Source organism: Pestalotiopsis fici, assembly GCF_000516985.1.
Source record: "Pestalotiopsis fici W106-1 unplaced genomic scaffold PFICI_Scf_6, whole genome shotgun sequence".
NCBI classification, from domain to species: Eukaryota; Fungi; Ascomycota; class Sordariomycetes; order Amphisphaeriales; family Sporocadaceae; genus Pestalotiopsis; species Pestalotiopsis fici.
In genome coordinates, this window is record NW_006917096.1 from 2,381,402 (window position 1) to 2,407,676 (window position 26,275).

At 51.0% G+C, this 26,275-nt stretch overlaps 7 protein-coding genes across 7 annotated transcripts; 3 read left to right on the forward strand and 4 right to left on the reverse strand.

The window, feature by feature from the left end:
• Nucleotides 1–1,027: 1,027 nt before the first annotated feature.
• On the reverse strand, nucleotides 1,028–1,528 carry PFICI_09179 (uncharacterized protein; the record flags this gene model as incomplete). Its single annotated transcript, XM_007837760.1, has 1 exon — nucleotides 1,028–1,528. One exon carries the CDS (start codon nucleotides 1,526–1,528, stop codon nucleotides 1,028–1,030), a length of 501 nt encoding a protein of 166 aa, XP_007835951.1.
• Nucleotides 1,529–2,074: 546 nt separating this feature from the next.
• On the reverse strand, nucleotides 2,075–3,588 carry PFICI_09180 (uncharacterized protein; the record flags this gene model as incomplete). The annotated part of the gene is made up of 6 exons (XM_007837761.1): nucleotides 2,075–2,518; nucleotides 2,591–2,704; nucleotides 2,772–2,866; nucleotides 2,931–3,070; nucleotides 3,135–3,361; nucleotides 3,457–3,588. 6 exons carry the CDS (start codon nucleotides 3,586–3,588, stop codon nucleotides 2,075–2,077), a joined length of 1,152 nt encoding a protein of 383 aa, XP_007835952.1.
• Nucleotides 3,589–6,788: 3,200 nt separating this feature from the next.
• On the forward strand, nucleotides 6,789–8,645 carry PFICI_09181 (uncharacterized protein; the record flags this gene model as incomplete). Its single annotated transcript, XM_007837762.1, has 3 exons — nucleotides 6,789–6,822; nucleotides 6,912–7,625; nucleotides 7,699–8,645. 3 exons carry the CDS (start codon nucleotides 6,789–6,791, stop codon nucleotides 8,643–8,645), a joined length of 1,695 nt encoding a protein of 564 aa, XP_007835953.1.
• Nucleotides 8,646–9,186: 541 nt separating this feature from the next.
• PFICI_09182 (uncharacterized protein) lies at nucleotides 9,187–9,726 on the reverse strand (the record flags this gene model as incomplete). The annotated part of the gene is made up of 1 exon (XM_007837763.1): nucleotides 9,187–9,726. One exon carries the CDS (start codon nucleotides 9,724–9,726, stop codon nucleotides 9,187–9,189), a length of 540 nt encoding a protein of 179 aa, XP_007835954.1.
• Nucleotides 9,727–10,310: 584 nt separating this feature from the next.
• On the reverse strand, nucleotides 10,311–12,371 carry PFICI_09183 (uncharacterized protein; the record flags this gene model as incomplete). The annotated part of the gene is made up of 1 exon (XM_007837764.1): nucleotides 10,311–12,371. One exon carries the CDS (start codon nucleotides 12,369–12,371, stop codon nucleotides 10,311–10,313), a length of 2,061 nt encoding a protein of 686 aa, XP_007835955.1.
• Nucleotides 12,372–13,329: 958 nt separating this feature from the next.
• On the forward strand, nucleotides 13,330–14,178 carry PFICI_09184 (uncharacterized protein; the record flags this gene model as incomplete). Its single annotated transcript, XM_007837765.1, has 1 exon — nucleotides 13,330–14,178. One exon carries the CDS (start codon nucleotides 13,330–13,332, stop codon nucleotides 14,176–14,178), a length of 849 nt encoding a protein of 282 aa, XP_007835956.1.
• A 6,262-nt stretch (nucleotides 14,179–20,440) lies between these two features.
• Nucleotides 20,441–25,871, forward strand: PFICI_09185 (uncharacterized protein; the record flags this gene model as incomplete). The annotated part of the gene is made up of 3 exons (XM_007837766.1): nucleotides 20,441–20,603; nucleotides 20,722–21,045; nucleotides 21,148–25,871. 3 exons carry the CDS (start codon nucleotides 20,441–20,443, stop codon nucleotides 25,869–25,871), a joined length of 5,211 nt encoding a protein of 1,736 aa, XP_007835957.1.
• Nucleotides 25,872–26,275: the final 404 nt, after the last annotated feature.

Sequence of the window (26,275 nt, forward strand, 5' to 3'; positions counted from 1 at the left end):
TGTCGGTTTCCGGTAATATGCTCGTCGAAAAGTTTCTCGTTATAGCGGTGCCCGTGGCCAATCACGATTGGTTCAAATGGGTTTTCTCAATAAGCCCTTGCAAGCCGAGGTTGGCGCGAATAAACATCCCGGGACCGATAAGTCCCTTTGGGTGAGATGAGAGCCTTGCACTTATCTTTGATCAAGGCAACGTCGCGAATGCATCATCATCAGGCTGGCGGTGAAATACGGCCGAACAAGTCAGAGTGCATCCCAGTCATGACGATTGTTTCGACTCTTGCCCGCTGGGTCCGCCGGACCACATGCACAATGAAAAAAATATTTGTGCAATTCCAATATATTGCTGTCGCAGCCTACCATCTTGCTTGCCGCATCCCGGGTGCAACCCTATGCATGATAGATTAAAACAATCAATTCTGTGCGTCGTCGCTACCAGGAATAGACGAACCAGCTGCTAAGGCCGGAAATGGTATAATAAAAGGCTCTCCTTACTGTTGCCGGTCGATGAAGTGCAAGGATTTTGGGAACCTCATCGTCGACAAACCCTGATAGATTCTAAGCTGGAACGCCGAGGTCTGTCGATTGAGCCGGCAATCACCCGTAAACCTGTGATAGCAACATAGGTTCCATTGATGGAACCCTGACCGGTCACAGCTACTACAGCCTATATCACCTGCAGGTGGAATGCGGATATAAGTCGGACGTCCAGATACCTTTGCCCGGTGGGTTGCAAGGTATAAGCGAAGTTGCATTTTCCGCCCTCTCTTGTAAGCACTTTGGAGGTTCTGATCGTTGCACGGCTTCGTTGAAGAAGTTTGAGTCTGTGGACATGGGGCTACCCTTGAACATGCGCGCTGAGGGGAAGATATGAAACTCGGATCATGAGTCGTATACGTCAAGTGAGCGAATGCATTTTTTTCTTCTTCTGGTTGAAACAGCAACACACTGCTCGTGGTAAGCTGACCAAAACTACCGACTCCCAAACGCCCGTGCCAAAGAGTGAAAACCAAAGAGCCGTGACGCAAAGTTACACGAAAGCTGACCAGGGCGTGCCGAGGACGCGCCCGCTGGGATCAATCTTGACACCCTCCATCCTCAAGAGCTTCTTCTTCTCGTCAATGGTGATGCCCTCGCCATTCCGGGACCAATGCCCCTTGAACCCGCCGAGCTGGCCGCCGGTCGCCACGACTCGGTGGCAGGGGACCTGCGGAGCAAAGGGATTGCGGCGCAGGGCGTTGCCGACGGCGCGCGGACTCGACCCCAGGGCCGCCGACATGAGCCCGTACGTCGACACGTGGCCCGGCGGGATCTGGCAGAGCAGCGACCACACCTTTTTCTCAAAGGGTGTGCGGTCCGACGAGGCTATGCGCTCCAGCTGCGCCGCGGCGTTGGCGGGAGTGGTGATGGGGCCCGACGACGTGATGTCGCGACTTGCTGCGAGTGAGCTACGGGCTATTTTGGTTGGTTTGATGCTCGACGCGGGTGACGGCTCTGCGGCCGTGCGCTTGCGCTTGAGATGAGATGCCATGATCATGATGATGATGTTGATGTTGATGTTGATGCAGACAGTGGGGGAGGATTGCTTGTTGTTCAGGTAGCTTATTGCTGTGTAGGTACTAGGTAATTGAACTGGTTCACGAAATGGGTGGAATTTGCGGGTTTCCAAATATTGATGGAGAGACAGAGTAGCTCAATCCCCAAAAATACAAGTTTGCCGCGTCCTCATATAATCACGAGTGAATTCAATAGCAACAGTAACTTGGTGTTGAGTCATCATCATTGGCCAGGGTGACGGATCAATGGTCCATTGTCATGCGAAAGGCGCGTCGCCCCCTCGCGTAAATTAGTTTCAATTAGGTTAAACCATCGTAGAACACCTACGCGTTCCGACGCCGATCCACGTGATTGCCATGGTGTATGTTAGGGACGGCATTTCTTTTTTCCCTTTGCCCCTTTGTTTTTCTACAACATTGTGTCGACTTGGGATACATCACCCATAAAACGTGGTTGATTTGAGACATTTGAATGTGATATTACTCTCATTAACTATAAAGGACAAAAGAAAAGGTGCAGCTCATACCCCCCTGTTAGTAGAGATGGCAGAGTGGTACTCGATTTTATCGTCCGATTCATTATCCCCCTTCTTGCGATCAATCTCCTCGTGTATAATGGTCACTTCTTGGTCGATGGTGATGTCTATCCGAGGATTCGACGGCCGCGATGTGACCCCGACTCTGCTTTGGCTCTTGCTCCTGCTCGCCGTGGCCATGGACGATGCATCGCCCGTTCGCAGTGCCGTATGCTTGGTCAGCGCGTAGGTATCGCCATTGCCATCTTGGCTGCCGAGCGGATGGCTGCGTCCCATCTTGGTCGACTTGCTAAACATGCCGCTCAGGCCAAGTTTGCTGGCTCCCCGGCGGATGAGAGGCTGAATGATGGGCAAGTTTGCGACCACGATGGCGACAAACGTTTCGCGACAGGCCCATTCACTGCCAGACACCGCACCCTCGGGTCCGGACTGGAAAGAGCATCTCGAGTTAGCATTGTCAAATCCATAAGCTATTAGATGGTTGAGTGGGATGCAAAATACCGTAATGATGACGACGGCACGAATTGTGCCTGCCATAATGACAAATACTGCACCACTGAACAGCAACATTAATGAAGCTTTGCGACGCCAGCCAATGTTGACCGTCCACAGCAGCTGTGTGTCTTGCCATCAGTAATCCAGCTTCTTGTGATGATTCCTAGGGGCCAAAAAGGAGACTTACTGGTAGAGGAATCGACAACAAGTATGTGTCGGTAATGATGTTGGGAATCAGCACCACTAATACGTATAGCTTCGAGTTTGTCGGCTGACACAGATCTGTTCACATGATTGTAAGATATGGGCCGTGATGGCGCGGGATTGATGTTATCGGAGAACATACTGCCAGGGTCTGGGTTTATTTGCCAGTACTTATGCATTGGCTGACACCCGAGCAGGATGCAAAGCGCCACCACGAGATATGTTGTGCCAAGCAGTACATAGGCGATACGGACGCGCAGTCTCAGGTGGACCAAGCCAGATCTGTATGATTGATTCAGTTGGCAAAACGACCTTGTGTGTGTGTCTGACCAAGATATCAACTCACGTTAGACGCGAATAGAATACGGCAATGCAGATCTTGAGCATCCAGAGAATGGCCGCATAAAAGGACCAGCCAATGACTTGAATCTTGGAGCCCCATTGGCGATTGTAATACTCTTCAGAGTTGGGATCGAGAGCAGCACGCTCCTCATCCGTCATATAACTATTCGTCAGCCCTTGAAATAATGCCCCTACTAAATAGGCGGCCACAGTTTCGGCTGTGAAGACGAGCTATCACAGATAACATCTAGGTCAGCCATTACATTCATATATTTGTTCTTCCTGTTTTCACATTTGCAATCGAATGGATGTGAGTAAATGCTTACCCCAGTGAGAGGCATCAGATAGTCGTCCAACTGAAATTTGGCTGGGCCGACCGCAGTCCATCGCACATAGACACGGACGCCTATGACGGCAAGCCCTAAGGAGAGCAGCGTCCACGCTTCAGCCACACCCATTGTAGTGGATCGATGAATCCAGACGTCCTAGAAAATGAGTGGAACGAACCCTAAAAGATTCTGCTGAGGAATGGGAATTAAGAACCAAATGCAAATCCAAGGAATCAAAGATTCAAGGAGAGCAGAAGAGCCAGGATCATATACTCATATGCAACCGAGGCAACAAGGACTGTCGATTATTGTCCCTGTTGACGCCTGATTTCAAAATAAAAATCCATACTATCCGCAAGCTACATACCCTTGGAAGCCCCCTATCATATCCCAACTATCCTTCCAGACATGGTTCGTAGAGGACCTCTGTCATGGTAGTAGTACCATGACTCGGCGGGTCAGGAACGCCATTATCTAGTGGCAATGCATTATTAGGGTCCCCCCCGTCCCGTAAAGCCGGCATTATCCTACTAGGCCCTACCTACGGATACCAAGCCCTGTTCTGATCCGGGACTTGGTCATGATAGTCTTGGGCGACACGTGGAAGAGACGCGAAGTGTTTTGAAATCGAGATGCTAGAAACGCCTCCATCAAGATTGCCGTGGGTAATTTCTCACAATGTGCCGAATTAGTCATAGCAGATGTATCGACGACGCCAATCATTGCAACGAAACCTCAAATTACAGCACCTTCTAAACTGGAGTTCTACCGTTAATACAAGCAGTCTGGCGTGGAGTCGAGTCAGAGCAGAGCTCAGCCATGGAGTTGATCCTACATGACTGTACACTGATTCGCCTGTGATGCAGATCACAGCTCTAACAAGTAGTACTTGTCGAAAAAATTTCCATCCCTCTTGCTACTTATCTCTCTTCCCAAGCTCTCTTGTAAGAAAGAAGCGCGGAAGAAAGTCTGCTGAGTGGAGTGGCAACGGCTGTCCTGTGCTCTCGCCTGGCCTTTTGGGGCGGGTAGTATTACACTCTAGGCCAACCTCTGTGCGCAAAAGGACCCCCACTGCAAAGCTTCAGACGCTGGAGCTTGGCAACGGACGGATTCAAACCAGATGAACCCGTGCGGGGATTGGGTGCTTATTCCCAAGAGGGGCCCAAGTCGCAAAGCAATGGAAGGCCAAGTCGTTATGCTCCTCTGGCTCCCCTATACTGACTGGGGTAGGGGCGCAACACAAGAGTGAAATCTAGTATAGCGCAGAGCCGGAAGCGTCTTCCCAGACTTCCACACTGTTTTAGCTTTCAAGCTAACATCCTAAAATTTCGCTAAACCATGGCAATCCTAATCCGGACCCACGGAATTACGGGGGATTGGCAATTAGGTGGTAATCCTAAACGGAGAGCAGCTTAGTTTAAGGCTGTGGCACTGACTTGGCCAGAGACGGGGAGAGGAGGAAGAGCTGCTCGGTGGTCTTGGTAAAGTCAGCAGGTAAGATTCAAGATAACGAGAAAGATAGAAGGGGCTACCACTGCCTCGGCGTCTGATAGTTGTGCTGTGGTTTGCGGCGCCGTTCCGTCCGCTGATGATAAGTGTGAATAGTCACACAATAAACAAGTTTCTTCTAATAACCAGTTGGCGAAGAGGCCGACCGTATTGTTTTTTGGCTGGCAGAACCATGATTGCACACCAGCAGAAGAAGGGATTGGTTGGGGCTGTCTGCAAGGACGAGTCGTTCTACTACTACTATGTACAGGCATTCAACATACCCTGGTCATACTATCGCTGTTGTGCTATGTACGCAAAGTAGGGGATTCCACCCACCCCATCCAATCGCAACTGTGATCACGGTACTATTCTAGTAAGACCGCGAATCTCTAACCCACTTGTACTGCAACAACTGCCGCGGCACTCCGGCTTGTGGCTACGGGGGGCATGTCACAGCTTATAGCCCTGTACCCATAACAAGACACCGCTGACATGATTGCGGATCTATTGGCACTCCAAAAAAGACAAGAGGAGGAGGGGGGAGGAAGTGCATTGCATTGCATTGTGATCAACACTGAACCAACCAGCCAACGTCCACCCAGATGCATGGCATTGGAGTTTTGGTAAGATTAACCCACTATACAAGACTTTGCAAACGTCAGCTTAATGGAAGCAAAGATTGGTGCCTGCACAAGTCGAAAGAGTGCAACACTTGACATAAGACTTTAGCTAGAAACACTATCGAAAGATCAACGGGATGTACGGCGACACAATACGCAATATCATCAGCCCTTTTTGTATTGTATTGAAAGAATGGGTTGAAAGCTGGATATCAGGATCCACCTCGTCAGTCTCCTCTAAAGACCCAGTATAGCCGTGGCTCCAGGCGGGTAAGAGTGGGTGTAAGACTGGAGATCATAGCCGTGCCTCATTCAAAATGCAACGACCAGACAGCCAGGTGACTTGGAGGCACCGACCATGGCTTCCCGCTATTCTTCAGCCTTTCACGAAGATGTCTCGAAACAAATGGAATCTCCCATCTTCATGCGCAGAGCATAAACTCCGTTGCTCCGATGAAATACCCTTCTGGCAATAACTGTTGCTACGAGTTTTCCCGGCACGAATTCTAGAACTGTATCAGGTACTAATGTAGTGCTGGCTCGCAACCTACTGCACGCCAGTACACCAACTATATCGTAGCCCGGGCGCCGTCGACTCGGTAGTCAGCACGGTCTCGCCACGTAAGTCGAGCATCTAATCAGTATGGAGTATAGCCCGAGTATAGACCGAATGCGACTGGTTCATCTTCATGCCTTAGTCTGGGTGAAATTTGGAGAGTCCTGCCCAAAAACGACGATTAGCCTGTCTTGGCCAGCGTTTTAGGGGTCCTGGGAAATGTTTCGCACACCTAATCCAATGAGCCCAGGAAATTGGGACCGCATTATAGTCGTACTCAACTGGGTCGCTCTGCACCTGCATTACGACTCGCCCACCAGCCAAGTCTCTGACCCGCAAATTACAATGCCTATCTTTGTTCCAACCTTGCACCCTTGTTGCAGGTTCGGTCACCGGGGTACGTACTAACTCGGCCAACCCCCAAAAGACGATTTGCGGGGAGAGAGGGATAATCGTGGTTGAGAAGCAGCAGCTGGGAAATAGTCAGGTCCCATTTCTTGGTCACGAGCCTTGTGAACAGGAAGCTGGGGTAAATATATCTGGCATTATCGTTTCTTTTTTTTATTTTCATTCGTTCTGCTTTAGAGGAAAGGAACACTTCGTCTTACTCAAAAGCCACTCAGATTTGACCGGGAGTTTCACCTCAGATTGTCCTAAGAAACATGGCCAACACTTATGATTTCGTTATAGTAGGAAGTAAGCCACCCCCCATCCAAACCTACCTCCTGATGATCCTACCTCGATCAAGTGGACAGACACTGACAGGGGAAAACCCAATTGCACAGGCGGGCCAGCTGGGAGCGCTCTGGCGGCCGGTCTAGCAAACTCAAAAGCGAAACCATCCGTACTGCTGCTCGAGGCAGGCGGAGATGATAACGACCGCAACCTACGCGTCGATGGCCAGCGATGGCAGACCTTTATGCGGGAGAATATGAACTGGGGGTTCAAGACGGTACCGCAAAAGGAGTGCGCTGACCGAGAGATCGACTACTCCCGCGGCAGGGTGCTCGGCGGCTCGAGCGCCATCAACTTTGGCGTCTACACCGTGGGCGCCCGCGACGACTATGAAGAGTGGGCGCGCCTCACGGGCGACGACGCCTTTGGATGGGACCGGATACAGGGCCGTTACAAGGCCCTCGAGACCTTTAACGGCAAGCTGCCGCCCGGAGTCGATGCCAAGTACGCGGCCCCAAAGGACTCGAACCACGGCTTCTCGGGTCCCTTGAAGACGGGATACGCGGCCGAGTGGGAGGATGACCTCCCACCCATGCTCGACATCTTTCAACAAAATGGCTTCCAGCTGAACCCCGATCACAACTCGGGAGATCCGCTTGGAATGTCGGTGCTCATCAACACGGCTGCAGGCGGTCTCCGGTCAACATCAAGAGACCTCTTCACGCCGCAGCCAGAGAACCTGACCATTCTCAGCAACTCGCCGGTCCAGCGCATTGTTCTCAACGGGAAGAAGGCAGTTGGCGCCGAGAGCAATGGAACCAAATGTAAGTCCTACGGACGGAACCGTAAAACTCCAGTCGCCTTAGGAAAGTAGCTGATCATGTTTCTCACCAATAGATTATGCAAACAAAGAGGTTGTACTATCTGCAGGTGCCCTAAACAGCCCCAGGATACTCATGCACTCGGGAGTTGGACCTGCAGACCAGCTGAAAAAGTTCAACATCCCAGTAGTACAGGGTATTCCCAAAGTGGGACAGGGGCTCCGCGACCACGAATTCTCCCCCGTCGTCTTCAAACGCAAGGAGGGCAGCACGGGGCGCTCAGCCTTTTACGGCGACGACAAGGTGATGCAAGAGGCCCTGAAGCAATGGGAGGCGGACGGCACCGGTCCCTGGGCCAAGTTTGCGTGCGAGACGGGCATTGGCTTCTTCAAGCTCGACGCCCTGACGTCGTCGGACGAGTTCCGGGCCCTGCCGCCGCAGGAGCAGGCCTACCTCCAGTCGCCGACGGTGCCGCACATGGAGGTGATTACGCACTTCCCCATGCACTGGTTCCTGCCCAACTTCCCGGCCGAGAACCTCGACTACAGCTGCCTGCTGGCCTTTCTGCTCAACTCGCAGGCCCGCGGCGAGGTCAGGCTGCAGTCGGCCGACCCGGACGCGCCCTTGCTCTTTGACCCAAAGTTCCTCGAGCACCCCTTTGACCAGCGCGCCGCCATCGAGTCGCTGCGCGCCGTACTGCGCGTCGCAAAGTCCGAGGCCTTTAGCCAGGACACGGTGGCGCAGCTCGTCGGCCCCGTCTCGGACTCGGACGAGGACCTGCTAGCCTACTGGCGGCAGACGCTGTCGTCGTCGTGGCACATGACGGGCACGCTCAAGATGGGCCGGATCGGCGATGCCGACGCCGTCGTGGACCCCGAGTTTCGCCTGATCGGCTTTGAGAAGCTCCGCGTCGCTGATATGAGTGCCGTGCCCATCCTGGCCAGCGGCCACACTCAGGCGATTGCCTACGTGACGGGCTTGACGGCTGCTGAGAAGCTGAGGGCCGAGTATAATCTAGACTAAAGCTGATTTGCGTTTCAGGAGGAAGAAAAAAGCGAGCCTTCATTTCTCGAATAACGATGTATGCGCTTTCCATACTAGATTTCTTCAAGCGTTGCTTGGTAATAGATAGCCGTCGACCGCTCTTCCCAATATAGAATACAATCGTCAATCCGACATTCCACTGTTTGGAGAGAGCTGTGCTTGACATGCTTGGCGATAAGTTCCAAATGATCAGCAACTGAACTTGAGTGGTCCATGTGTGACCGATTCATTCGGCAAAGATAGGCCATGTACTAAACATACAAGCAGAATGTTTCGATAGTCGGTTGCGAATCAAGCAAGCAATTTTCCAAGCATTTTAGGGCTGACGGTTTAAATCCAATCAATTGAATATACATAGGCACAAACAGCTAGTCACAAAGACGATGATGCATAGCCGTCGATCCTACTTTTGACTCTTCGTCCCTTGTACCTGGTTGGTGATCAGCAGATCCCTCCTCTCTATCCAGGCTGCCGTTCGTCCGTGAACACCCGAGGACATAGATCAAATCTCTTGCCGGTTTCAACCGCGATAGACAACGGTTGTTGCCGCCACCAGCCCACCAACCAGGGCCAACGTGCTGCGGAAGAGGTTCAGCCTCCTCCAGCGCCTCAGCTGTCGAGACACAGCCTCTTTGTCGGCGTCATCAAGCGACGACTCGCCAACATGCAAGGCCGTACTCTCCTCGGCATCCTTCACGTCGTCGTCGGTCCACCGTGATACCATGACGGGCTTGGTCTCCCTCATGACGATCCTGGAAAAGGGCAGACTGGCCAGGGTGGCACCGGCCGCGATAATCCACCTTGTCCTGTCGCGGCCCGAGGACTGGGCGGCGGTCAGGGCCGCTGCCGTCGTGGAGAGAATGGCGAGCGGTATGACGAGGCGGGCGCCGCGGTGGTAGAGCGCGGCAAGGGCGGCGGGCGCGACAGTCTGGGCATCGAGATGGTGCAGTACAGGCACAAACAAGTGCGAGGCTCCAAAGTTGATGCCCGAGAGGAATATGGACGTCGTAAGGGAGATGAGCTGCGTCGTGTGCAGAAGGGCGGAGGATGAAGTCAACATTGCGGATACTGACTATCGGAGGCTTTTTACAATTTGATTTATAAATAAGTCAATCCTTCTCGTCTATGAATTCTTGTCGACGAAATAGAATGGTGCGTTTGGTTGATTTCTGTTTGTGTGTTTATGGTATTCCTATCAGTCGTTGCATTGAGCGGACCCCACGTATATATAGTTATTAAAATGCTCTCTTTTTTTCTTCTTTACTATATCCGGCTGCCTAGTGTTCGACATGATTATAAAATTTGCACTGCCTAAGGGTGACTCGTTCTTGTGATGCCGATATGGCACGGAGAATAGCTAAAGGCTTCGTCAGATGACTTCATGCCGCCGAACTGCTTCGGAGTTTGGCCACCAATACTAAAGAGTATTCATCAGCGCCAAGACCGGCCCCCACATTGACCACCAATTTTGGAAAAAGCCTGTACTGTACTGTGATTTTCCCGACCGAAAGACTGGGATTTTATTCATCGGGAATGAATCACTCTTCGTCATGTTGTCAAGGTATAGTCATCCATAGAAACATCATACGTCTCGACTTGCGCATCCCAGGGAGATTGAACATCCTAAACACTGCTTGTAATAAGCTAGACCTCGTTACTGAAAGGATCCCTGCCCGTAAAGATCTTGAATAGGCGTCTGCTGACGGATTGGCCGATCCTCTGGTCCGTTATATGACCATTGCTGTTTGTGCTCTTTCTGATATTCTCGAGCGCCCGGGCTCCATCCCGTTCCAAGCCTCTCACCAAGTCCGTGACTGTTGGAAACGCCTCTGCAATGCAAATGGCCATGGATGTAGTAACACGAGCAATCTCCTGTAGCATGAGAATATATGTTTCCCGAGCATTCTCGCCGGTCTTGACTTGGCCAGACTCGACACTGAAGCCGGCATCTCTAGAGATCTCATCGCGTCGCTTCCGGTAAGGTATCGTAGAGATGTGCTGGGTAAATACCGTGATCCACTGTGCCGTTTCGACTGGCGCGCCCGTCTTGTGGATCATGACTCCGTGATCGACCTGGAGTGACAAGAGAGCATCTTCAATGACTTCCTCATCAACAATTTCATGCGTGGCCTTTTTAGAGCGGCCTTGAGCTGCTGCTGTATTGGCGTCGTTGCGAGCGGCATTCTGAAATTGCCGATTGCGAGCTGTCTTGTTCTTCCTGAACCACTGATCAATCCCCTCGAGCAGATAAATGATATCACTGTCGGGGAACGCGACTCTCATCTTCAGTACATGCTCTCCAAGACCGCCTCCATCCTTGTTGGTCGCGAGCTGGACAAACTCTTTGGCCTGGACAACAACGAGAGCATGTTTCTCTTGCACAATTCGCAGGGGAATCGGCTCAAAGTACTCCTTCTCTTCGTTGAACTTTCTGTCCACCTTCCGTCGCCATCGAACAGCCTTGTCTACAGGGCTGTCCCAAGTCGAATGGGCAATACTGTGCTCGTTGAGTAGCTCGACGACTTGCGCATTCAATCCTACATCAAAGGACTGGGGTATATCGACAATCATCTCGACCTGAGCATCCGCCTTATTAACGCGAATCTTGTTGACCTCTGCCAGTGCCTTGTCCCTTTCCTTCTGCACAGCTTTCTCTCTCTTGGCGCGCTCTTTCTCGAGGCGTTTACGCTCATTCTCGACTTCCCTAGCCTGCGTCTTGCGTCTCTTTTCGAGATCCTTTTCTTCTTGTGTCTTCGGGGCAGGTCTTTTCGTGCTTGAGCCGGTCGATGTTGTCTTTGATCGCTTCAGATTTCGGGGTGATTCGCTAAGTGAGCGTGAGAGTCTCGGGCCGTCGGTGCGTATCTTGCTCAACTCCGGTAAATCATCCGAATCCGAATCCTCCAGCTCTATGACGCCCATCTTTCTTTTGGCTGCTTTGGCAGGTGAACTTGAGAATGCCCTCCTATCATTAGCAGCTGTGTTCGTTTCTGGCATCGAGCTAGAGATCGGATCCCAATTGGCTTTCTGCTTGCCCTTGTTCTTTCGTGTTGGGGCCGGCGAGTAGTCTGAAAAATCACTCGTGAGATCGAAGACGTTGGTGGTCGCCGTGTTGGTTCGCTTGTTCGCAGTCATATCTTCCGACAAGCCGCTCCTCTGAGGCTCTTTTCCTTTGTTGGATTTTGCTGGTGGCGGGCTGGAATCAAATGGGTCATCATCGCCGAGATCGACTGGAGAGCTGGTATGCTGGATAGGATCTGCAATTGAATGCCATCGCTTCAACCCGGAACCGGAGGGCTTTGCTGGGAGCACCGCGGACGATGTGCGCGCCATGGAGCGGTTCGTGGAAGTTCTTGCAGTTGTTCTGGGCGAGGCTTTGCTGTTTCTAGGAAGATCAAAGTCGAGGTCGCCTGTTGTGTCAAAGTCATCTGCGAGAAACAGATAATCATTTCCGTCCTTGTGCCGTTGCGGCTTGTCATTTTTAATGACGTCGTTGCTTTTCTTCGGGCTCTTTTTGGAAATGGCAGCTCGAGTCGTTGGCTTATTGTTTACGCCACCGAGAACATCATCAATGTCCTGGAACTCATCCCCGTCGAGACCTATCGCTCTTGGTTGTGCCGTGGGTCCTGTATGTCTCTGGGCAGGTCTTGGTAGCCTTTGAGGCTGCACCTCTGGGCTTGAAAGCAGGTCGATAACCTCAGGCGCCATCCTGTCGCAGCATACGGGGCCGGCCCAATGGACGTCTACGCGCCTTTCCCGCCGTGGACTTCAATAATGGCAGATCGATGAAGCGAGTCAACAAATGCAACATTCCCTTGCCATGGCAGCAAAGTGGTGACGCGTTGAGAAAACACGTCCTAGGCACGCGATTGCCCCACGACACGAACGCGCATCACGTGATTTTAATGAGTACAGGCAGCTCCTCCTCTGTATCAATATCCACCTGTTTATGCCCAGCTCTATCCATGACTAGGTCCTGGTAGACATGATTTAAGTAGACACACGGGTGATTTTCCATGACGAAAGCTCACACCATCTTGAAGTGCTTTATCGAAGACATACAGCTGATTCGTGCCAGATTGGTTGGTGTGGCTGCGACCGTTGCTGCGCTTGGTGCATTATGTGGAGGCTGAGAGATCCTCAAGACCAGGACACAGACCTGTGTTGCGGGGTACTTTGCCTGGTTTCCTACCGATTGCGTCCCACGTGAGAGCTGTATCTGCGCTTCGAACCAGAGTGATTTACAACAGGCAGCAAAGTCTCCCTCGACTCAACCCCTAGTCCGTCTGCCCACTTTTCTCTCGCGTGCTGCAAAGTCAGGACGCACCTGTCAGTCATAATCATGCATATGCTTCGGAGCTTTGTATCGGATGCAGTACACTTCATATTTGGTAGGCATTCAAGCCGAGCCAAGATATCATCCGCTTTGGACGTCCCGAAATTGCAAGAATGCAGAGCGCTTATAGTAAATGAGGTTGACGAACAACTTCTAATTGGCGGCATCGATGCGACAAGCCCGACAAATCATGATGTTTTGCCTGTACGCATGATAAAACTGCCTGTCGAAGATATCTCAACAGTAGCCGTGCTCTCATGGAGATGGGATGGAGAAATGGGATGTTTGGGTTCAAGAAACGTTGCAAGTGCGGTCCGTCAAAGCAAAAGAATGGGGATTCAGTACCTCTTCATCGATGCAATCTCGATTGACCAAAGTCTTCAAGGGGATGAACTTGTCAAACAAGTCATCGCATTTTCAACACTCTATGGAACCATACCAGTTATCGCTGCCTATGACAAGGCCGATGAACTGTTTAGAAACACCATGCACCGTCCCTGGATATCCAAAGAAGCGCGGCTGTACCGCAATAATCCAACAAAAATCGTATATGTCGGTCATACTAGCCAAGGTGGAGCATCGCTGGGGAAGTATTTTCCCAAAAATGAGCTCCAGGATTACCGATTCGGAATGGAGCTCGACTCTATATGGACTGGGAGCTTTATCGAGACCATCAATGGCGTGCTATGCGGAGATATTGGGATGTCGTACATCTCTGATCTCAAGTTCATCATCGCACCTTGCGCACAGGCGTTGGTCGTTGCCTATGAGAAGATGAGCCGGAACGACTATCTTCTAACTGCCTTGATTCTCTGCGCAAATTACACAGATACACGGGAGATCAGGCTACGGTCGAACACGCGAGAAAACTCCTTTGATCGATATAGTATCCGCAAGGTTGACGGGCCGGGCTCTGGTATATTCTGGGCTGTTTACGGCATCTTTCTCGATGGTGTGCGCGTCGGACACTTGGAGGCTGCAGGCAAGACCAAGTCCCGCGTCGGTTCTTATGTTGCAGTAACACCGAATTCAGAGGATATTATTTTATCCAGTCTTGGTTTCAAGAGTTCTGAGCGCAAGGAATATACTGCAAACGTGCAAGCACGACATGCTTATTTCAGTATCAGCAACAAGTCTGTCCCGTTACCTGAAATAGAAGTCGTGTCAATTGAGCTATAGTGGCTGGAATTGTAGTGACAATATCTAGTATTTGAAAATGTAAGCTGCTATTCACGCCCATATATAGGTTGAAGTTGTGGACAGTTAACTGTGATCAACGTGAACAATAAAAAACCAGATCTCGGCTGTATAGTTGAGATTCTATCGTATAAATATTCAAACCCCTTGATTTCTTTCACTAAAGCCATGAATTATCATAGGAGTATTCATGGAAATAATACTTGTCATCATAACCAAATTGCTTTGGGGGTCAAAAATGTACCTACCTAGTAGCTAATAATATATCTAATTAGTAGCCATATACTCGATGATTCGCCATAGTTTACTACAAAATGCTTTGACTAGTAGATACTTCTTCATCGCAAGGTGTCCATTATTCAATAGGTAAGCCTCATGTCACATGATCATTCAATTCCATCAAAGTGACTCGACCCAAAGGATGAAGGAGTTTCACTTTTCAGGTGTAAACTTACGAAAGCTTTTGGAACAGACAGGCTGGCTGTTTTCCAGACCAAACTCAATTCAATATTTGACACGAATTGACTGTTGCACTTTAATGCCAATAAAATGAGGTTTCCAGAAAATTTGGCCAATATTCAAACCTGTCTCGGCTGAAGAACTTACCGTTGGCACGGAACGCCTCCATCAAGCGTGGCTATAATAAACTTTGGCCAGCTCATACTGGCATATGCAAACGATGGGGTTCTGCGAGCTTTATTATTCCAACAATTACCCCTAATGGCGGTTTCACCCATAATCTCGGAGCGTACGTGTCAAGACGTTGTGCTACCTGATTACCAGAGACTCAATGATGTCACCGCGGCCATTTTATGATATTGAGTGACAGGCGCTAGCTTAGAAGATACCCAATCCTAGGAAGCCCATTCAGCTTGAGCCACAAGACACAAGAAGGAAACCCTCCGATATCTTGCAACGTTGGACGTCTGATGGTGATGACTGCTCAGTTACTCAAAGGCGTGACACGACGTTGGCGATGTAGTATAAGTTGGGTCCGATGACTTGATTAGGCATTCGAGGCTCAAAACTCCGGATAAGACCCCATATTGATCAGCCACTTGCTTATTGCCATTTGTAGCACAATGGGTCAATCTAGTCTGCACGGAGCATTGTGTCACACTCAAGCGGTCATATTGCCAAGGCCGTCAGGTATACCAGGATATCGAGTTGTAAGACAGTAGCGGTGCCACGTGAAGTCAGTCAAAGGCAAAAGCATGCAATGGACTTTTCTCTCGGAGATCCGGAAAAGATGCTATACATATCGCACAGACAATGTGCATGAAGTGTGCATAAGAGATTTTCCATGCCGTGTCCGTTATGGCACAAGAACGAATGTACTTGATGGCAATGGGCCGACTCTTTGAAACGGTGCTGTCCGTCAATCCATCTTCGAATCCTGCCGTTCCTACGGGATGTGTCGCTTGGCTTCCTTCTTGCATTGATGCCTTTGATAAAAGTGCAGGAAAGAAAAAAAAAGGATACTCATGATGCAAAGAAGGATTGGTTTGGAGGGTAGCATTGATTGTGCCGAGAATTCTTGATATAGCAATCCGGCTTCCCGTAAGAAAACCCCTCCTCGCTGCCGCTGTCGATATGCCGTGCGGTATAGTCAGCGGGCCATCCACCCCAAGCCGCAACAAGCCGCCGAGTAAGGCTAAAGCGGTCAGTCTACTGCGTTGTCAGACCAATTATGCCACGTCGACCATTCACACGGTTTCCATATTGATGGGCTCCCATTGTTCAACCATGGAAACTCAGTAGAACACAGGCTGAGGATAGTCGCACATGTATGTTTCAAGAGCTAATTGTCACACGGTCTCCCCAAAATCTTATCATTACATGCCACTTACAAGCTCCCTGCTCGAAACGATTTTGAGGATGCACCTTGAGAAGGGGTCTTCCATGTAATCAGCCATTATAATCACCGTTTTATACATACGTATATTAAAATACCCGCTGCAACAGCCCCGCATTTTGAAATAGCACCGCACGTGCTTACAAGGCGGCCGGCAATGTAAATTCATGTATGGAGTACGCACGCAGATAGGTATTACAAAGGACCCAACTGTTTGGCTAACAGGGTGAACAATGTTGCACGGTGATCTGTGTGTCTCTTCCAAGGCTCCCACATTGAAAAGTCATGGCAGTTGGTGGGCATGTGTGTGGCGGAAAACGTGGGCAGCGTGCATAATGCAGACAGAGGGGCAATTCGTACCTGGTTTTACCGAGCCAGTGTTTGCAATTATGGCGAGATGGAAAGTGGCGATACAGACACACGGCAGCAGGACTGATTGATGTGTTCCAAACAGTTATCAGTGCAGTGTACGTATTATTGCTGCTGCATCGCGATCATTGAGTTTCGGCCAAACCCTTGCTTGGCCCTGGCTTTGTCTAAAGTGCAATGCAGCGCAGTGGGCAATCCAATATCGGCGAACTTACCGAGCTTGCAACTGGGCATAGGCCAACGCGTTCGAGATGAGGATCATCCCTGGCCTCATGATATCCTCTTGCAAACACGAAATCGCAGCGCCTTAGGTTGCAGGGGTTTGGAGACACTGTATTCTCGAGTCTGAAAAGACAGAGACATATTTCAAGTCCGGGTGACTTGGGGTAACATGTTCTTCAGCTGTCCCGCACGCCCATTGACAGAGAAATGCCACCTATTCAGCAGGTTGAGACATGGTGCCTGCCAATTGGTTGTTTGGTAGCCAATCATTGAAGCTGCTGATGGCGTATATTGTTTGCGCCACGGGTTTGGTGGTTTGCCATTCAGAAAAGAAACAAAAGCAGGTATTCTAGGGGTCAGGGCGAGGACAAAAAAGAAACCAAAACTCGTGGTCGATGAAAAGCCACTTGACACTTTTTTTCGTCAATCGAAAGCTTGAATTTGGGGTTCCAAGTCATCTCATGAGCCCCTGATGTTTCCCGGTATCATAAAAGTTTGTTTGCGCAGTGTCTGGAATCTTTTCCTTTTCAGTCCACAGCCCTACTGCTTGTTTCAACTCTGGTAGCGTAGAAATTGTTCTGCTGAACTCAATTCAGAGCGAAAGGTGTGTTCTTTGATCTGCCGTGAAATCATATTTTCCTTACGGCCACAAGTGATGAGTTTCTGTCTTTGTATGACATGCAACGGTCACAACGGTGACCTGTTTCCTTTTCTCTCAATTGTGACAGAAATCAATTGCCGTCGCCAAGACTCGTTTACACTTTTTGATTGTATTGGAACTGGAGGCATGGTGGATTTGCTTGGACTCTGGAGCCCAAAGCATGGACCAAAAAGAAAGGCGATGGAACCTGCGCAACACCTCAAACACGGCCAAACGGCGCTGGCCTTATGTTTCGACTAACCGCATATAGCCCAAGTGGCGCAATCAGGTCTGAGGGAGGGCGGCGGCGCAAGCTGCAAGGTAGCCCAGGAGCATCCATCCGAAGCCATCTCTGCTTGATTTGGCAGAGGATTTTCTGTACAGTGCCCCAGTGTCTGATGTACCGTGAAATTGGCTTCTGCAGGTGTGGCATCATGTCTGGGGGCTGGCGCAGGCAGGATTGGCTACTTTCGAGCTGTGCCCTGAGCATGGAGAATGTCCCCAGCAGCAGCACAGACCCAGGAAGCTTGATGAGGCAGTCAACGTTGAAAAGTTGAGCGTAATAATTCCACTGCTTGTTTCTACACCGTCAAGCTCGCTCCGGCTGGCCTGGACACAATGGGCTAGGTCAACGCTCTGAACCTTGAACTCGTGGTATCTCCCAAAGGGTCCACAGCTTTGTGTGGATATTGGAGCGACTTCCAGCACAGCAGTCGCATCCAGCGACGAGTGATGACGGCGGCCTACTATCGCGGGTGTCGTTGGGGTCTGAATGTATTGTTGTCTCTCATCAATTGCGACAGACCGAGGTTCTGCAGGATATTTCAAGGATGCTGGCACAAACGAAGGGATCGCCCCCTTCCCCCTCACTGCTCAATCCATCCCCTAGAAACCTTCCAAGGCGACAGACATAACGAAGAGAAAGATTCTCGACCTCTTCTTGGGGGTGGTCTGCTCCCTCCAAGGGTGTCTTGCCTTATTGGTACTGGTGTTCCTCCAATAGGACCCTGGTCTTGCAACTAGTCTCTCTTAGCGCCACTGCTGGACCTCAAGCTCCAGTCTTGCCATTGCACACATCTCACTCAAGATTGATATGTGCCTGGTCGCGGCAGGTAGGTACCTTTGGGCTACTGCAGGGCCCAGTCGGACCAGTGCAGAAACCCGCTGTCACTTTCTCTCCTCCTGCTTTCGCGCGAATGGGATCGCCCCCTCCATCAACGTCCCCCCCTATCCTACGCCTCCCGCCTCGCATAAGTGTATATGTGAATGGCTGTATAGGAGGAGTCTAGGTACAAAACGTGCAACCAGTTACATTTTCAGTAAAGTTGGTCAAGCACCAAGATGCTACCAGAAATCATTGATGGCTCGGATGGTTTCTATGAGTATATTCTTGATCATACACGTATGTACGGACGGACTACTTGTAGTCCACGAGCCTTGCTCGTGATCCATTATCCCATCGATCCTCCACATTTTCCGTGTTCTGGACTCGATCATTCAATGTTCCCGTTCCACTTGCCTACCAACCTGGCCAGGTGATGGGACGAATGGCGACGGTCAAGAACACAGCCGGGGTTTCAGATCAGTACGTACTTAACAGCATTGCGCTCAATCATGGGTTGCAGTTTGCGTAAAGTTGCTTAGGCGTAATCATACCGTGTATATCGGTTTGATATTTTCTCTTCATCTGGTGTAAACATGATCTATAGGAGGCCAAGCTCGACCTTCCGTCTACGTATCATCCCCTATATTAACTTAGCTTCTACATTAGCCAGAATGCTTGGTAATGCTAAGAAGTGTGAACTACATACTGCTTACCTAGGTGTCTAGTAGTAGTAGCTAAGTTACACAGTAGTATACCGGGATCCGACGCTATCGGAGTCGAAAACAAAGGCAGACCACTTGGTCGGTGCCTTGGTGCCTATCTATGCGTAGGTACCTGTTCACATCACACATCCCATCCCCTATAGACTACATGTAAAGAGTAGCCTCTTTGGGGGAGGTGATGCCGGATCCCCCAATTCGTCCGTCACAGCCACTAAGTATCCAGGTTAAGAACTGCACTTGAGGGCGTCCGTCTCCGTTTAGCTGATGATCACTCTCCGGCCCTTCTTCCAATCAGTCTATCTAGATAACTAGTGTAGACAAACCAAACGGTGGAAAAGAAAAAAAAATTCTAGAGAAACAGACTGGGACGCTTGGGTCCTCCCATCCCATCCGCACTAATCGACGCGTGTTTAATTTGCCCTTGCAGCCCCCCTGTGCGCTAAAGCCTAGAGGCACCCAGGGATCTCTTTTTTTTCCCTTCTGGGGGGGGGCCATCTGTTCCTCAGTCGGCACTATCACAATCGAGCAACTGACCCGAAGCTGCTCATATCAGTTCATTCCACGTTTTCTCCAGTCGCGTAGCAGGTCCCCCAATTTTCTGCTGCTCTCTTCTCATCTACGTATCTGGATTTGGGGGGGATCCTTTTTTTTTATTTTCTCGCCTACCACTGATTGACTGCTTTTTCGCATCGTGACACTACCTCGCCTTTTATGGTTGTCCGACGTGTTACTGCACCAGTCCAGGCTTCATCCCCATACCCGTGCCACAGGAGCATATTCCCGGGTCACTGGTAGCTGCTTTGGTCGCACGGGCAATTCTGACAGGAGTCTCACTTACAGAGGCTCGTCATAGTGCCCAGTCACTCATTTTCTGCGATCTTGCTTTTTGTCTTCTCTCGCCCGAAAAAAACCGACTACCCTCTTTTTTTTTCGTCTTTGCGATAAAACAGCATTTTGCAACTTTCAATGAGCGCGGCCGGCAACTGCAAACACCACAGGAACGGCGGTCACGGGACGGAAGCGCTGTTGCGTTTGTCATCCTGACCTTTCTGTCCACTGAAGTGCAATCCGCATAAACCACCCTGCCAGGGTCGTGTTTTGCATTCCTCGCGGCTACTCTTCCCGCTGTCCAACCATCGCCGGTCCAACTGTCGCGCGTTCCAGCGAGTGGTCCAGATCAGCAATATCGCCCACCCGTTTGATCCGTCCAATCCCGCCTCTCCATTTCCATCGCGGTTCGCCTGTGGCTAACAGGCCTCCCGGAAAGGGGAAGCACGGTCGATCCGGCACTACCTTAATTTAATAACAACAACCGCAATCCGATTGCGAAAATGACGAGCTCACCACCAGCTTCGCCTGGCATGATGTCGCCGCGTCCTATGAGCGCCATGGTCAAACCCTCGTCCCGAAGCGCCAGTCGGCTGAGTATGAGCAGTAAGGCCGGCGGTGGAAGTAGAGCATCTGACGAAGAAGCGAGAACAGCAGTCAAAGTCGGTATGTTGCGCGCGGCCCCGGGAAAACATTCCTATAACGCCATGATTTTAGCTGGATTCTTGGTAGCTTCCCCCCCATTGAAAGTAACAGCAAAGCTAATGCACCGTCTTTTCTGCAGCTATACGCGTGCGCCCACCGTTGAAACCTACAGATCCGGGCTTCGAACTTATACCCCAACGATTTCAACGTTCCATGGTCCAAGCCACGTCCCAGACAAATCTAGCCATCGAATCGCCTCAGGGCAAGAAGCTCTTTGTCTTTGACCGCGTTTTCGGACCCGACATCAACCAGGAGGGTATATGGGACTACTTGAGCGAGAGTGTCTCTGCTTTCGTGCAAGGTTACAATGTATCAATTATGGCATACGGCCAGTCGGGTGCTGGAAAGTCCTTTACCATGGGCACGTCCGGCCCTGGTGACCAAGCGGATTTGGAAGTCATGGGTACGAACCACCCGATTCACCCGAGTCGCCATGAGATTGTCATCACAGGCATTCGAGTCGCGTACGTGAAAGATTGGATCAGTTTCGGCTAACAGACAATAGGTGTGATTCCTCGAGCTGCAACGTCGCTTTTCGAAAAGCTAGAAGGCGCCCCAGTCAAGAACTCCAACCGTCAATCCATGTCTCAACTCAGAACACCTCAGCGGTACTCCATGTCGCAAGCGCCAACCCCGAAAGCAGAAAAGAACTGGTCATTGAAAGCAACTTACGTCGAGATTTATAATGAGCAACTTCGAGACCTGCTGGTATCAGAGGACACGCCTGTCCACGAACGAGGCAATGTCACGATTCGCGAAGATACCAAAGGCAACATCCTCCTGACGGGCCTGCGACAGATGGAAATCAATTCCATTAGCGACTTGATGAATGCCTTGAGTTTCGGTTCGACTATCCGTCAGACTGATGCCACCGCGATCAATGCGAAGTCTTCACGTTCCCACGCTGTCTTTAGCTTGAACCTTGTCCAGCGCAAGCCCAAGACCAGCACAGCGGCGGAGAAGCGGATGTCAGTTCCCCTCGAGGCCATGTCTGGAGCAGAAACTCTCGTCACCACCGACAGCAAGCTTCACTTTGTCGATTTGGCTGGCAGCGAACGTCTCAAGAATACGGGCGCCCAAGGAGAGCGAGCAAGGGAGGGTATCTCTATCAATGCCGGTCTTGCCGCCTTGGGCAAGGTGATTTCGCAGCTGTCATCGCGTAACTCTGGCGCCCACGTGTCTTACCGAGACTCGAGGTTGACGCGACTCCTCCAGGATTCGTTGGGTGGTAATGCCATAACGTACATGATTGCTTGTGTCACCCCGGCTGAATTCCATTTGAGCGAAACCTTAAACACCGTGCAGTATGCACAGAGAGCACGTGCCATCCAAAGCAAGCCAAGAATCCAACAGACTGAAGAAGGCGACAAGCAGGCAATCATTGAACGTCTAAAGGCCGAAGTTGCATTCTTACGGGAGCAGATCCGCAGTGCCGAGCGTGGTGGGGGTGACCGACGCGGTCCCGTGGTAAGCGAGAGGTCCGAGCGACACAACGAGCGGGAACAAGAGCTGCAGAACCATCTCTTGGACGTTCAGGAGAATTACACAACTCTGAGTCAGCGCCATGCAAGACTCATTGCCGAGATGGCTAGAGCGCGAGACAACGAAGCTGCTTCCGAGAACCAGCCAGAGCACTCGGATGACTCGGCCACAGAACGGCTGAACCGCTCCAACTCTTTCGCTCAAGCAGTCGAGCAAGTTGTGCTAGAGTATGAGAAGACCATTCAGTCTTTGGAACAGTCTCTCTCCAGTACCCGCTCAACGCTTTCCACTACGGAAGGCAACCTGCTCGAGAAGGAGACAAAGTGTGCGTACGTTGAGACCATCAACACGCAGCTTCAGGCTCGCCTCCAGAAACTGATGGATCGGGAAGCCAACACCGAGAACTATCTGCATGATCTGGAGACGAAGCTCGATGGCCATACATCCGGAGAGGAGAAAAATGCAACCATAGTCTCGGAGCTACGGAAAGAGATTGTGCGCATCCGTGAAAATGAGGCTGCTTGCGAAGATTACATTTCGACACTTGAAGAGAGGTTAGCAGAGGCTGACCAGGACAGTGAGCTCATGCAGCGTGAGATTGATCGCTTGGAGCAAGTTATTGAGCGCCAGCGAAGTCTAGGCAAGCTGGACAACTTGCTTTACGAATTGGACAACATTCAGAAAGACGGCCCTGAGGCCGAGGCTAGCAACGGAGTAGGACACCGCCGCACATTCTCTGAGCGATCAACCAAGAGTCACGTCAGTCGGACTTCCGTCAGCCACGCGCGCCGCGAACTTCCCGATGTTGGCGAAGAGGAGGCAGAGGAAGACGAAGACGCTGCCAAGGTTGCTCAAGACAAGGAGCGTGACTCTGCTGAATCTGGAGAGCACTCTGGAGAAGAGTCCACGCTGGATGTCAATGAAAAGCCATCAGTCGCCGAATATGAGCCGACGAGTCCTGCACAAAGCAAATTTGTCGCCGATAAGCTTGAGAATGTGACGGAAGAGCTTATTCATCTTCGAGTGGAGCACGAGACAACCTTGAACGAATACGACACTTTGCAGACCAAGTATGAAGAGGCTCTGAAGACTTTGTCGGAGCTTCAGGATGCGATTGATGAGGCTAAGCACCCCAGTCGCAACCGAGACTCCCTTCTTTCTGCCACATCCCCAAACGAAACTCGCCCGCCGTCTTTTTTATCCGATGCCAAGACCAACGACACAAAGGATGGGACCCGCTTCTCATCGCGATCGCTCTCCTCGGAGTTATCCTCAGCTATGGAATCCCCAGCTACTATCGATTCTCCGAGTGATGTCGAGACACCGAAGCCCGCAGAGTCTGTTGACTCTCCTACGCAGGAGATTGTAGCTTCAGCGCCCGACACTCAAGACGAACTTTCTCTTGAGTTAGAGCAATTGAAGTCGTTGGCCGCCGAGAAGGAGGCAGCGGAGAAGGAGCTCGCTGAGAAGTATGCTCAGCTTGAGCAAAAGCACAGTGAGACTCTGGACATAGTTGAAGAGTTGAAGACAGAGGTCGCAAAGGCGAAATATGCTGAGCCTCCCTCACCAAGAAGCGCCACCCCAGTGATCCGTCGCAAATCTAGTCAAAATTTTATGATCATTGACAGAGCGCACAGGTCGTTCGCTCAGCTGAGGAACATTGCAGCAGAAAACTTTGAGGAACAGCCAGATAAGATGGAAAACTTTGAAGTGCATCTCAATGCCGCCATGCACGAACTGCACTCCCGATCGGAACGTATCCAGGAACTCGAGGCTGATGTTGCAAATGCCAAGAAGGAGATGGAGACTAAGATGACCATCATTTCCGGCCTCACACGAGAGCGCTCCAGCTTGAAGGCCAGTCCCATGGACATGTCTATGGTCTCTACAATGAGGAACCAGCTCGAGCAGAACGAGAAACAGTTCAAGAATCTTCAACAAGCACATGCTACTCGCGAGTCCGAACTTATGGCCGAGCTGGAAGCCCTTCGCAAGAACATCCAAGAGACGGCAGAGACAAAACCGGTGGCTTCAGACGATTCAGCCGCCAAAGAACTCTCTGCTGCCCATGATGAGATTGTCGCTGCGCAGGTGAAGAAGATCCAGGAGTTGGAGTCTGACCTGAGTGACTGGGAGAGCAAGCATCAAGCTGCACTGCAGACAATGCAGGCCACAGAAAGTCAGATGAAGCAGACCATTGACGAACTAGAGACTCAAGTTGCCGCAGTAAATGATAAGTTTACTCAATCGCAGGACGGCACTCAGAATCCTGAGGAGGCTAAGGACGCCGAGGACAAACACCAGGCTCTTATTACATCCCTCCAGAGTGAGATTAGCGAATACAAGTCCACGATTGATATCAATGCCAGCAAGGTGGCAGAGCTGGAGAAGGCACACTTGGCCACCAAGACTCAATTGGAAGAAGCCACTCAAGCGCACGATCTGGCCGCGAACAACCACAAGGACCTTGTCACCAAGCTCGAATCTCAGATCAGCGAACACGAGCAGACTCTCAAGACGCACCAGCAAAACCTTGAGCAGCTCCACGCCGACCATGCCAAGGGCATTGACGGCATCAAATCTAGTTCGCAACAAGAGTACGAATCGCAACTTTCTACTCTTGTTAATGAACACGCCGAGAATGTCAGACTCCTGGAGAGCGATCTTGCTGATGCGCGAGAGGAACTTTCTACAATTGCTAGTCAAGTTGCTAACACACTTGGTGTGGAGGCGAGCATTGACAAGATCAACGAGAAGATCGAGGAGCTTCTTGCTGACCAGAAAATGCTGCTGGGCGAGCAAGAAAAGAAGGCCGAGCTCGAGATCCATGTCAATGAGCTGTCTTCTATTAACAACACGATCATGCGCGACCTTGAAACCGTCAAATCTGCGCTGAACGATATGCTCAAAGCGGACGGCGAAAACATCAAGAGCCCATATCCCTCCGTAGCTGAACAGGTTGCAGCAGTCACGAAGAGGCTTGGCGACCTGGAGAACAAGAACAAGAAGCACTCACGCCTAGTAGAAGAGCTTGAGGATCAGCTTCAGACCAACTATGACCAAGCTCAAATCACCAGCAACCGTCTCTCAACATTGCAGTCTGAGCGTCAGGCACAGTTTGAGGAGATTGCAGCAGCACGTATCAAGGCGCAGGCCGATCTGGATCAGCTTCGCGAAGAACATGCGGCTCTGCAGACTCGTCTGGAGCAGACAGAAGGTGTCCAAAGATCCAACTCTTTGAACTCACAAGTCCGCAGGAGTGCATCGCACACATCGCTGCCATCTCCTCCTCCTGCCATTCCTCTGCCACCTTTGCCCGGCGGTGGTTCCACTTCTCCTCCGCCAGGTGCGTCGCCTGGTAGCGGGCGACCGCAGAGCAATGATTTGGCCATGGCCCAGATCAGAGAAGACCAGGATGCTCGCATTCGTACGATTGAGCGTCATCTGAACGCAGAGAAGCAGCTGACGTCGACTCTTGAGGAGGCTCTCACAGATCTTGAGAGACAATCGAACAAGGTCAAGGCAGACTGTGAGGCCTGGCGCAAGCGGGCCATGGAGCTCGAGGGCGAGGTCAAGGATCTCAAGGACAAGCCACAGAAGGACAGCCGCTGGCGCGACAGTCTCCAGCAGGTCGAAGAGGAGCGCAAGAAACGCCAAGACGCCGAGAGAGCTGCCGCTCATCTACAAGAGCGGATGGCAGCCATCAACCAGAAGAAAAAGAAGAAGGGCAGTCTCAATTGCTTCTAGGTCAAGTTTTGTCTGGTAGTGCTCGTTCTCTCATTGCTGTCGTTGGCTCTGTACGGATCCTACATCACTCACGCTTCTCTTTTGCCCACGCCTCTTGTTCCAACGTTCCAAAAAATGGCACGCCATGCGTGTCCTTGGCCGAACGAGGCTTGGTCGTCACCTCTTGTATGATGCGCATTTCGACTTCATCCGTTACATATTCTAGTCGTGCCCTTTCCGAATCTCGAGAAAATCGATTTCCGAATTTCACTTACGACACTTTTCGGTACTCTACTCTAATAACGCGTCTCTTTCGACACTTTCCCCGCAAATGGTACAATTGATACAACATCAGCATGTCACGCAATGTAGAATGACTTGGACGGGAAATGAAGCGATGGAAATAGGTCTTTGCGACGAATCAC